Source organism: Clarias gariepinus, chromosome 7 (assembly GCF_024256425.1).
Source record: "Clarias gariepinus isolate MV-2021 ecotype Netherlands chromosome 7, CGAR_prim_01v2, whole genome shotgun sequence".
NCBI lineage: Eukaryota > Metazoa > Chordata > Actinopteri > Siluriformes > Clariidae > Clarias > Clarias gariepinus.
Genome location: NC_071106.1, coordinates 12,806,655 through 12,820,140, shown reverse-complemented (window position 1 = coordinate 12,820,140; position 13,486 = coordinate 12,806,655). Strand labels below are relative to the sequence as shown.

Below are 13,486 nucleotides of genomic sequence, written 5' to 3'. Positions count from 1 at the left end.
GACTTCCTTCTTTTCTCACAGGACCCCTGAAATGTGACAGTTTATCTTTTATAATGTTCTCTACAACGTCTGGTATTTTTCTTCATCTCAATGCATAAGTGCTCGTCCGTGTGCATGAACAATTGATGCCTTAATTTAGCTGTGATGTTGCTCGTCTCCCTGGTGATCATGGCCAAACATCAGAGCAGCACCATAAGATATAAAACTAGCTTCTTTTGATGTTGCTTACTGCTTTATAAGCACTTCCATTGAGGCCTTGAATGTCCTTAGGCATTATAACTAAGTTCTACGTCTTTTTGACAAGATTCTGACAAGAAAATTAGGCTTTGTAAGACTATTATGTGCATAAGCCATGTTTTATGCATGGAATTTGCACCAGGTTTTAAACTCTGTAGACTGGTATCTGGGTGGTAATGTCGTTGTTTAGTCTTTCTATATACTGTGTCTTATTCAACTGTAACTGGATGTTACTTTTGTGGTTTACACACAGAGATAGTAAGCATCAGAGCTACAGGTTAAAACACCTAGTGGCTGGGGGACTCAGGCCAAAATGTTATTCTGGAAGGGTCATTGGGGCCCACCACTGCAATTAAGCTACCATTGTGTGCTCTTGAGAAAGGCACTTGTCTATATCATGGCTGACACTGTGCCCTGACCCCAGCCCCCAAGCTGAGATATGAGAAGCAAGAATTTCACTGAACAGTAATGTGACGAATAAAGGCTTAACTTATCTGATGGTGAGTTGGATCAAATGGCCAGGAGACAGCTAGAGAAATCTGCCAGACTCAAACAAGTAGGCAAAATTTGGAAACATGGAATCTGAATGGATCCTCTTCAAGACCTCCATTGTACTGTATAAGCATCTGCACATACAGTAGCTGTGGTCAAAAGCTCGTTGGTGCCTTTCACAAAGGTAATCTGAGGACTTGCTGGTGGTCACCAGAGGTGAGGGATGCCGTCAGGTTAAAGGAGGAGGCATTTCTAGCCTGGCTGGCTAGATTCTAAACGTAATTCATGTACCTAAGGACTTTTTTTCCATTGCCCAAAGTCAAATCTTTATAATTTTTATGCTCAGATTTTTTCAATTTGCAAGGTTGCAACTGATAAAGTTTTTTTGTTGTTGTTTTGGCCTATACTATACAACTATTGGGTTGTATTTGTGTTACAAAATGCCTGAATAAATATAAGGTTTGATTTTTGTGCGACAAGCTCTAAGACAAGTATCAAATCCCATGTCACAATAAATTGAATAGGGCTATGTAGTGACTTGGTAAGGAAAAAGTGGTCTCAAAATATGCAGACACCTACAGTACAGTACCATACCCTGCTTTGCATAACTATTTACCCACAGCACTTGCATTAGCAGGCAGTTCATCTAATCTGACAAAACCTTGTGCAATTTTGCCAAGAAAAATGGACAGAGAAAATCAGAATCCGTATGTGCAAAGCAGATAGAGTTATATTCCAGACAACTTGCAGCTGTAAACGCAGCCAAAGTTGGTTCTAAACATCTTGATGCCCTGGGAAAACTGACATATTTATAAATTTTTAGTTTAATTTATCAATAAAAAATAAATGTCTAATGTTAAGCATATTATGTAAATTAAATATAATTCAAGGGAGGGGGTGACGTATGAAGTGATTACAGATCATCTATACCCCAATTCACACCCTCTCTTTAAATACATGCTTGGCTTGTCCAAAATTCCCTTGAATGTAATCTGTCCCATAGTGGTGAGCGCTGTGGCCTTGCACTTGCAAACTCCAAGTCCTTGACGCTCCCCGTACTTTATGGCTTTTCTTTGAGTGCTTTAATTTTCTCCCATGGTACAAAGACATGCAGGGTATGCTAACTGGCATTTCCAAAGTGCCCATGGTGAGTGTGTGTACTTGTGCCATGTGAAGGATTGGCACCACGTCCAGCAGGGTGTATTATGTTTCCCCAAGTGCCCTGGGATGCGCTCCAGGCCTCCCGTGACCCTGTACAGGATATGCGGCATAGAGAGTGAGTGAGTTTAATCTGGCAACCCTACCTCCTGTTCAATCCCATAACGTTCATTTTCTAAGGTAAAATAAAGCGATATATAAATAAAAGTTTGCCCTTGGAGATATTTCTTCATCCAAAAAAGTCATCAAAAAAGGCAATCTGTAGTCATCAGAATCATGCCCATTACTTACAGTAGTATAATTTGATAGAGAGATAATGTTCTCTATAGGTCATGGATTATTTAACGTTGTGTGTTAGAGTGTTAATATGTAGTTAAATTGCTTATTAAGCGCTTGTGTGTTTCTTTCCCATGCAGGAGAATGACATAGTCTATTATAACGCTAAGGACAACGTAAGTACTTATTAGTTTTTCAAGGTATTGCATGCAACACAAGTTTCACTTAACATTCGTTGCGAGCATTCATATCTATACAAATAAATAAAAACATTGGACATACAATGGTGGACTGAAACCTATCTTAGATAAGTTTCTGTCTGTATGTTTGTCTTTCTGTTTGTATGTCTGTATGTCTGGCTTTATGGCTGTCTGTATGGCTTTATGGCCAGATTTTGTCACAGCATCATGCTAAACTGGCTAAACAGAATTTTATGAGATTTGGCAGTACTTTGGTATTTGCCTGGAGTCAAACCTTGAGTAGTGGTGAAGTTATGAGCCGTTATGTGCCGGATTACAAACCAGAAGTTTTGACTTGTACTGAGCAACTGTGGTTACGTCTCAAATCACTGACCCTCTGGGCGGAATGTATTGAAACTTTTGCAGTACTTGCATGCACCATAAGTGAAATAAAAATGTTGAGTAAAAGCGATGTTATGAACCGGATTTAATAATCTACTTAAAGGCTACCCATAAGCTGCATGCTCTATGTAAACAATTAAAAACCTGCACCGATAGATATTAATTAGAAAAGCTAAACTGCATCATTTTTTTAGTGTTACTTAATATTTTTTTCTTCTGGAATAACGGTGTTGAAGTGGTATAAGTGGATTTTAACACCTTGGAGTGGTTTTAAGACAAAACTATAATATCAGTGATTACATTAAAGCTGATCATCTTATTTTTAACTATTTCTACAAACTCTTAAACAAACATATATTTGTATTTACTGTACATCATTCTCTTCTTTGCCACGTCATTATCACATGCTGCATTTTAGCTCCCTCTACATACTTCCCTTGAGATGGATAAATGTAAAAGTTTAATTATAAATCCTACATCATATCTTTCACTCTGACCATCAGTCTAGACAATACAACCTCTTGAGATGTCGTATATCACACCTGCCAATTAGCATTGTGACTAAGAAGCTACATGTGGAGAGCTGACGCAGAATTAGACGCAATAAAAAGTGCTTGAACGATGCACAGGTGGACTGTCTACTTAGAGGGTGTTAGTGCTATTCTGAGTAGTTAATGAGTGTCCAGCAGATTCCCTGGCACAGACCAGCTTATTAGTGTCATATGATTTTTTTCCCCCTTCACCACAATGCCATGTGTTATCTGTATGATTTATTGGTGCTGATGTCAGTTTTTGACATCCTCATAATATGCCATGATTTCACTGAAATATCTCACCTTCCAGCTTGAAGTCAACGAAACCGAAGGAAGGAAAAACCGGATCCGACCGAAATTTAAAGAAGAACCAGCTTTTAAAAACCGTCTCATCTCGTACAACCACACAGCTGTGCACATCCCTACAGACATATACGATGGCTGTGAGTACTAAAATGTTTAAATCTTTCACAAATGCTATGCACCATAAAAAGGTCTGACACACACACAAAAAAAAAAGGATTTAAAATTTTTTGAAAATAAATGATGCTGACATATTTTTTTTTTACAGATATCAGCTTATAAGACAGTCCAGAGCTCTTATGCTGTTTTGTATGTTTGGATTATAGGCTAAAGAAATCAAATAAAAAATAAATACCTTTTATGGTGGTATTTCTTACTAAAAGTTTTTTTTCCCCAAAAAGCTAATGGCAATTGCATGCAAAGGTCGACCTTGCTATGGAAAAAAGTCGGCATAATACATATGGTTCCTGTCAAACCATACAAATACACTAAAATGCTATAAATGCTTATACTGACTTAATTTACTTTAGATATAGTAAAGGCCTGTGCTGAGCATCAAAACCACAAAGAGGTACAAAATTATGAAAATTGCAAAGAAAAATAGGAAAGGAATTTTATAGTTAATGTTTTTCACACTTCAAATTGTAAATGTTTGATCATTAAATTCATGATTTAAGTCTGTTTTAAATATTAGATAGATTCAGAATGAACACATGAACATGTCACATCTACAACACCAGTCTATTAAAAATGGTTTATTAAAAAAATGACAAACTTTTACTAATCGACACGGTTTTTAGTACTATACAGATTGTACACAGTTTGTCGAAAACCTGTTCTCTCTCATAAAAGTTTGTCTGTTTAATGGCATATCAATAATCCTGATAAAATCTTAAATATTTTCAAGATGTAAATGATTATATGAATATTGAGGATTTTCTTGTTGTTAGCTGAAGATATTACAGTAAACGTTATGATTGAACCCACTGATAAAGCACTCATTAAAGATCTGAGTTTTTTTTTTTACTGATATGATGCCACATCCAAATGGCACATCCATACTGTAATGCTGGGAACTTCCTCATGTTTTGTATTGCTTTAATGTTTATCAAGTATTTCGAGTAAATAGCAATCTTTCAACCTGCCATGTTTTCACATTAAATATTTTTTCAGTAATTTTATAAAATCAAACTGAGATAAATCATGACTTTCTTTCTAAGATAACTATGATAATTAAGAATGTTTTTCATACTTCAAGTGAATGTGATTTCATTTGTATGAGGTTTTCAGTAGCGGACATTGTCGGAAAGCAGCAATATGCGCAAGAAAAAAAAATCCTGAGGTAACATGACAAAGAAACCTTCACTGAGAGCAGAATGAAAAGGAAACACATTCCTGTTTGGATGATACCAGATTGCGCAACCATGAATAAATCCATTTTGTAAAAGTGTGCTACTGTACGTGGCCAAATGTGCAACTTGTATAACAGGAAATTCATGAGGTTTACTTTGCTCAAGTTAAGAGCGGTTCACTATAGGAGATATGGATGAGAAAAAAATATATATATATTTAAAAAAAAAAACATTTTTGCAGTAATAAGCCTTCATATCAAACTTACTTGTATAACGTACATTTTAAAGCGATCTCCATGGTTTCTAATTGAAACAGTCCTCAGCAGTCACATGTATCTGTAAGCAGAGTCCTGCATGTGGCTGTCTCCAGCAAAAAGAAGGAGATCAGGATGGACCAGGCAGGTCTGGAAAGTAGAAGGGTTCAGGATCACTGGTATTTTGCGAGTTGACCATGACCTGCCCTGGAAGTTGAGTATGTTTGCTGGAGTGTGAAAAAGTTTTAAATCCCGGCAACAGAAACTGCTGGAATTCTTGAAAACAGTGGTTTGTGCCTCGCCTTCACTAAATCCTGCGAGGTCTGCATCAAGCTAGCCAATGCATGTCAATAAGGTGATTGTTTGAATTGTGACACTGACGTGAACTGTGTTGAGTCTTATGCAAAGGTGCATGAAAGGTCAGTGGAGAAGATGTAATGCCTTATCGTTATATAAAACCTGGTGTTTATATTATGGAACTCGAGCACTGTAAACAGCTCAGATTTATTCTTTTAAGTCTTACAGTGAAAATATCATACAAATTTATGTCTCCTGCTAGCCTGCCACACCCCCCTTCCCCCCAAACTCAGTACTCCTACTTGGGAACTTTGAGGGTGTCTCATTAACTCCAAATTCCTTTATGTTCAGCAAGTCTTGTCAAATCAACCTGGCTTCTCACAGCATCAGCAGTAAATAAAGTAGCACATACAGTACTATCTTTAAACGTGTTATACTTTGTAAGAATTTGCTTTAGATGAGACCTATTATTATATCATTCCCAGCACTTTTCTTTTTCAGCACAGTATTATAAGAACAGCCGAGATCTTCTGTGTTTCCATAACATGTTAAACAATCATCTACGCGGAGACGTGTATAAACAGTTTTCAATTTGGAAATTGTGTCTGTAGTTTAAATGAGCCAGCTATGTTTGCCTTTCTAAGTTGTATCTGTCTGTGTGCATTTAGATTTTTGGATGTGTTTGTGGTGTTTCTGAGTTCATGGGATATGCGATTAGGTTGAGCCAAAGCTATTACGTTGGCCAGACCATGAAGGCACTATTTCAGCTCACTTTGCCTGCTGGGATAGCGTCTGGCGCTGCAGCAAAAGGCACCTCTTCCATGCTGACCTTGCCCTGCACCTGCAAATGTCAATGCACTCTCTCACACACATACCCAAAGACCTATGGGAGACATGACTTCAGATAATTACTTGACCTTATTAGACATTAGTTAATTTTTAGTGCTTAATTAAAAGGCAGTGCTGGTGTAAACCATTCGATTTTTACAGAGTATATTGGACTAAGCCTCTAAATTAAATCTGATGTTTAACAAAGATTCTGGGACTTTTTAAAGTCAGTGTGACATAAAGGCAGGAAAGTAGAGCCAGTCATCACAGTTTAAAGTTTATGAATTTTAAATCAGTGCTTTTGATACAGTAATTTTATTAATGTAACCTTCTCAACTCTGATTGGTCAGAAACTTTTAAACAGTTTAAAATTCAATGCAAATTCACCAGAACAAGGTAGTGAACATCTGCACAATTATCAATATTAATATTAATAAACAGAAAATAATGGGGAAAAAAATTAAACATTGTCGTGTTGAAGGTTTCTGTAAGAATATGTTCACTTAAATTTACAGCAGGACACTTTATTGTCAGTGTTTTGTAGCAAACAGTACATTTTCCACCATATGTTCATGGCAGATGAGTTTGGAGAGATGGAGAGTTTGGAGAAAGATTTGTTTTTCTTACTAACTTAAGAGAAAGGGAGAGAAAAAGAAGCTGCTGAAGAAATGAGTGTGTGTATGTCCTGTAACATAGCGTCTGGTGATAATAACTAACATGTGTTATTGATGTTTCATAACATTACACATATCATTACAAATGAAGAAGAAACTTCTGTGTCTGTGTTCTATTCATTTATATTTAGAATTTAAAAACTAGATTATTGACACATTGCTGTGGTATAAGAGAGTGAGAAAAAAAAAAACACTTGAGCATGCGTTCTTATGGGGAAGGAATCTACAGTATGACGGTGATGCGATGCAGCTGCACTAGTCATGTTTTATTCCTTATTTAGTCTGCTTTAGATTTGTGAGTCATGAGCTTCTTGTTTATATTTCATTACCAAGTCATTTATCTTATCTTGTTTGTCCCTGTTCATCTGTTTGTTCGGTTCTAACTTTAGTGTCTGTTAGATTTATGAATCTGTTAGGTTGAGGTAAAAGTGACGAATGGAAAAAATCCAAATAGAGTATACACAAACTCATGTCCAAGCGCTTCTGGCTCCGCTGTGCGAGCAGAAGAGCAGCCTTTTGATGACATCGCAGCAGGCAGCAGTAGTTGCACATATGATCATAAAAACTGAAAAGCATTATCAACACGTCAGAAATTAGGAAATGCCGCAAGGCATGCTTTAGCCATCATGTTTAGACAGTATGTGGTCATATTTTAATGAATTCATTCTAAACCGACCATGTTTTAAAATGACATGTTTTAATGTTTTCAACAATACTCAGGAATATACAGCATGTAAAAATTAATGTCCATTCTTTTTTTCTTTTTTTTTCCGCATTTTTGGTAACGGCAACAGATACTCCTTGGGTATATATTCGTCATTCCTGTGGCAGCTACTTACAGTACGACTGGTTGCCAGTTTGATGCCAGATTGTCATTCCCACGCTACGAGGCAATTTGGGAACGCCAATTGGCCTAATATGCATGTCTCTTAAATCGCATGAGGAAACCGGTGTACCAGGAGGAAACCCATCAAGCATGGGGAGAACATGCAAACTCCATGTAGAGTACATAGACTTGAGGCGAGATTCAAACCCCAATGCTGAGGTGCAAAGTGACAGTGTTAACCACTAAGCCACCATGCAGCCATTCACACCCTAAAAAAAACACTATAATTTTTTAAATAAAGGCACCTAAAATAAATAAATCAATAAAATGTATAAATGGCAGTTCTGCGAATGCTAATTACTATCCCACATAGGATGAATGTGTTTTAATACTGATCCGGTGTCAGACCAATATGAACAATTTTCGGTTCACTTTATTATGCAAGACATTTCACTTGCAAAAAAATGAGGTTCTTTGCCAGTTTTAGAGTCTCAATCACCCACATCATTGTGACTTGCACATAGATCTTATAGACACCTATAGTATTTGTCTTTTCTCAATGCATTATCTATAATGCATTATAAGGGTTGCATGGGGCCTCGAGCCTATTTAAGGGACCTTAGGGCACAAGGCAGGATACACATTGAATGATGTACCAACTCCTCACAAGGCACAAGCACACAAGAATCTGGAAATGCCAATCAACCAAGACCATTAGTTGTAAGAGCTGTAGGAGTCTGTAAAACATGTAAACTCCAGACTCCAGAGGGAGGTGACGATGCTAACCACTAAGCCACTTTAATGCTTAGTATTTATTTTAGCAAAACAAAATAGAACTATTTAAGCAAATAAAGCAACCTAATTAAATTAGGAAAGAAAAATAGATATAAAATTTAAGCTTAGGAAATTATCAAGTTGAGTTACATTACATTTCTTGGGTTAAGTAGATAATGCACAACATAACTAGGGTGATTCTATAAAGTTGCTTTTAGAGGCCAAAACCACTCAATTCTAAATAAATAAATTGCCATAAAATACTGGAATTAAGGTCATTAAAGAACTATCTATTTTCATCTGAGAGCTCTAATGGAGGAATGGAAAGAGCAAAGGGACAATACAGTCATAGATTTCTTTTTTAAATCCCATTTTAATGCTTTACGACTTTATTTTCAGCATGTATGCAATGCTTAGAACTATTGCATGAACTATTGTAAACCATTAATCATCAGCTAAGTCTAATTATTTACTGACATGGTTGTCTGCTGCCTCATTTGTCCCAGAGCATATGCGATTCCACCTCCCCGGCTCACACATAGACGAATGCACAAATAATAACACTGCCAGGCCCGCAAATGAAATAGACTCAACAAGTTATATAAAGAATATGAAGTGTGAGAAAGCAAACGTGTAGGCGTGCGAGGTGCAACTGTGCCAGTGTTGGCAGCGGTCTGGTCTTGGGTCAGGAAGAGGTGTGTGCAGCATGAGTGAGGCGTGTATCTTGCTTTGGTTTTTCAGAGAGGAAATGGGAGGCGATGTGGCAAACATTCAAGTATGAGGGTTAAGTTAATTGTCTTTAAAAAAAAGTGTGCGTGCGTGTGTGTGTTTACTAGTCACATGGGTTTTAATGGATGTTCCCAGATGTCAGTCAGAGCCTGAGAGGATAGTGATTCTAATCTACAACCATCCGATGCGGAGTGCATACATCGACCCCTGTTACACACACACCCACGCATAGTGAAATAGCTTGGGCCTACGGCTCCCGCAGGGGAGAAAATTGGATTTTCTAGGATAAAGTGGCACATCGTTTAGGGGACAGAAGGAGTGTGTGGGCTAGCAGTGCCGCGGTCTAAAGAAGCAGCAAAATCCTCCCGTCATTAAGAGAGACAACACTGAATGAAGCAGCCACAGGAAATGGTTTCCTCTAGGAGGGCAAAGAGCAATAAGGGAAAGGAAGTTTAATGGGTATAAAATGAGTTTAGAGTGGTGACAGCGTACAATAAAAAACCTTCCTTTTGCATTATACTGCAATTTAACTGTTGGTAATTTTGGTGGAATCTCTTTGAGATTCTGTCCGTGTTCCAATGTTGATGATTGTTGTGTTTGTGCAGATGAAAGTTAAACACACTTTTCATTTCAAGTACACACCATATATGCCACACAACCTCATTTCTGAGCTGATTTATCCAACATATTTGCTCTATGATCAAGTTTCCCTGGTGCTTAAAAGCCAGGAAGATGCATAGATCACAGCGAAGCCCGCTCATATCCTTCACATCCTCGGCCAGTCAATGAAAATAAATTGTTATTGCGACTGCAACACTGAATTTTGTATGGTTCATTAGATTTAATGTTGACACATGGGCCATTTTCCTTCTCCAATGAGTATATTCTTTAGCAGCACTTCCAGCAGGCCTGTCAGAGCATGGCCTTTTCAGAGAGATGAGAGATTTGATAAGATGATTATAGGTTTCCATGGTTCCCGCGCTGGTGATTCAATAAAGTCAATCAGCGCGTTTGCGCCACCAGATAATGTGCGAATAATGCGGAATTATCCTGTTCACACTCACACACACTCACACTCCAGTGTAACTTACACCTCTCTATCTTTGTCCCTCTTTCACTCATTCACTGAGTCATTCTGAGATAAACAGTCTTTCTGGAGACTTTGGAGGCCATTTTAGCAAAAAAAAAAAAAAAAAGGTATGAAACAGTTGCTTCTTGTGTTGAATAATGAAGCATCCAGAGCAGTAAAAGTCGAATCAGTTGCACATTCAAGGCAGGTTTTTCCTCTGCTATCTTTTAAGAAAGTGTTCGTTAGCCCCACAATGATCAAAACAAAATTCTGTAAATACTATTTACATTTTCATGTTGATATTTTATGTGGCATGGTGGCTTAGGGGTTAGCAAGGTCTCCCCACGTTTCCATGGTTGGGGTTCGAAGGACATCTTGGACCCTGTGTGCATGGAGTTTGGATATTCTCCATGTGCTTGGTGGGTTTTCTTCAACAGTCCAAAGAAAAACAGTAGGTTGATTGGTGTTTTAAAATTGGCTTTATGTAATTGTGTGTAATTAGATGTGTAAATGTGTGTGTTTGTGCCGTGAGATGGTTTGGCACCCTATGCCGGATGTACCCCACCTTTTGATTACCATTATGTTGTTGTTTTTTTTCTGCATCCTTTTTAAAATGAATTTCATGCCGAATTAATGAGTATTTTTATTGAATTAGTCAATTTAAATTTCACTATGTACAGTAATAACTTTTTTGTTTCATTTTGTTTCAATATTATCTTATTATCTCATCAAAATTTGTGTGGCCAGGACGTAACGTTAATTTATATTTTATTTTTGATAAAAAATAAAACACCCTAGTATTGTGAACATTACACAAAAAACAGACTGTATGTAAGAGTGTGTGTACTCGTTGATATGGGAGGAAATCTTTGTTTAGCATTTTTGGAAGAAGACAGTGTCAGCACATTACACCAGTTAAAGGTCAATCCAATCTTTTTTCCAACACAGGACAGAAAGCAGAAGTACTGTATTTTTATCTGTAGGTTTAAATTCTGTTCTTATGGATGCTAGAAATGTAAAACCTTGTGTATGTGTTTGTGTCCAGCCACCATCGTGTTAAATGAACTGAACTGGACTGAAGCCCTGGAGGATGTGTTTAAGAAGAACAAGGAGGAAGACCCAACTTTACTCTGGCAAGTGTTTGGCAGCGCTACAGGACTGGCTCGCTATTACCCTGGTATGCTCTGTGTGTGTGTGTGTGTGTGTGTGTGTGTGTGTGTGTGTTTGTGTATGTGTGTGTTTAACTGCTCATAATAATGGCATCTTAATTACACAATAACCTCATCATGGCAAAAATTTGGAAAAAAGGTTTTATTGAACATTTAATAAATAGTCTTAACAGGTGGTTTGGTATGTGTTGCCTAGAATAAACAGAATGCGTGCAGCAAACATCACATGTGTGAAGGAAGCATGCATGACCATTAGTGTACAAGCGGTGTTCAAGACATACCGAGACTTGTGATGAAATCTTCCACAAATGAAGGTTTAAAACCGATTGACATTTAAGCAGATTAAGGTGATGAGACTCTTAGTTGCAGTAAAATATTTAAATGGTTCAAATGCCTGATCCTTGAAAATCCACAGATAACAGGAACCTGACTGTGAGTTATTGCCACACCCCTGAAAGGCCAGCGTTTCAGGAGTGAACCAGGCAGTCCGCTCATGGCTCCGGTGTACTGAGAAATCCTTTTACATAGATGGTATCCAAGCATTAGTGCATTAGTGTAGCCGGGGATTATATAGAGAAATAAAGGGAGTGTTTACTCTCATAGCCATGTTCCATGTTCAATAGTCTTTGTTACCTCGTTCTGAACACATGGACCATAAATCTTCCCAATTTTCTTGTAGATTTCACCATAACAGCTTAAAAATAGTACCAGCATGTTACAGAACAGCTGTTTGGATGTGGGCACATTTTGACAGATGTTTGCAAGTAAGCTGGTTTTAATTAAAGTGTGAAAAAATAGTTTCAGCAAAGCATTTGGTGTGAGGTAGCCTAAAGAGGAAGAGTACTAGGGCTGCACGATATTAGGAAAATATACGATATGCAATATTGTTGTTGAATATTGCGATAACAATATTTCTTGCGATATAACATTTCCCTAGAGAAATGCATTTTTTAAATTATTATTATTGCCTAGTTTAAAAAAAAACATTTATATGTAATGATCATACTAAAATAAACAGGTAATATATATTCGACTGATGTAATTAAATCTAATTCAGGCTAAAAAGAAACTATATGTCAAGGAAGTTGCAAATATTTAGACTTTAAAACACTATGAATGACTTAAAACCCTCAGCAGATATTCTGATTTCTGGTTTGCTGTTACCATAGACCTGCCAACACAATATGAATCACTTTTAAACATTACTTTTTATTTACGTGTGACCATACCCTCATCAATAGTGTTTTAAAACAAGAGCATCTTTTAAACAAAATATTCCCTTTGGCTTGCCTGTTTTTTAGTTTTTTTTAAATAACAATAAATATTATTAAACAAAAATTAAATAAGAAAATACTATTAAGTATAAAGATATAAGCGGGTATAAAGATAGTAAGGGCCCATCTGATTGGTCAAATTTGGACACACAAATGCTTGACACATAAATTTTATTTATCGCAACTCTTTGCGATACAGATATCGCGTGTACCATTATCGCGATAACAATAATTTTTCAATATATCGTGCAGCCCTAAAGAGTCCACTTTTATTTATGCTAAAATTTCTGAGGAACTCTGTTGTTCATGTATAGGATGTGTGACTGTGTGAGACCCTTGTTTGTTATAAAAGTGTCCTCTGCCTTTTCACTTTGGCAAAAGAGACTTTTATTGTAGGAAAAGAAGCGCAACAGCTCCACCAACCTTTATAAGAAATATACACAAAATGTTGTGAAGAAGCAAGACCAGAGATGAATTCTTTCTAGCCCACACTGTAGGAACTTATCAATGAAAGTCATATCAGGTTCTGGTGAAAAAGGCACCTATATTAGATTTACATTTGAGCTGATATTTTTTTAATTAGCTTAGCTGGGTCGTTTTGCACTTTTCATTTGCCACACATCATCATCATCATCATCATCATCATCTGTTATTGAGAAA

The 13,486-nt window shown here is 37.0% G+C and overlaps 1 protein-coding gene across 2 annotated transcripts in view; it reads left to right on the top strand.

Moving 5' to 3' along the window:
* The window catches only part of LOC128527775 (voltage-dependent calcium channel subunit alpha-2/delta-1), a 132,601-nt gene that overhangs the window by 60,991 nt on the left and 58,124 nt on the right, over positions 1-13,486 (top strand). For both annotated transcript variants that reach the window (XM_053500348.1, XM_053500349.1), the window contains exons 5-7: positions 2,304-2,339; positions 3,588-3,720; positions 11,429-11,560. In XM_053500348.1, coding sequence (XP_053356323.1) covers positions 2,304-2,339; positions 3,588-3,720; positions 11,429-11,560 — 301 coding nt within the window. The remainder of the gene's footprint in view (positions 1-2,303; positions 2,340-3,587; positions 3,721-11,428; positions 11,561-13,486) is intronic.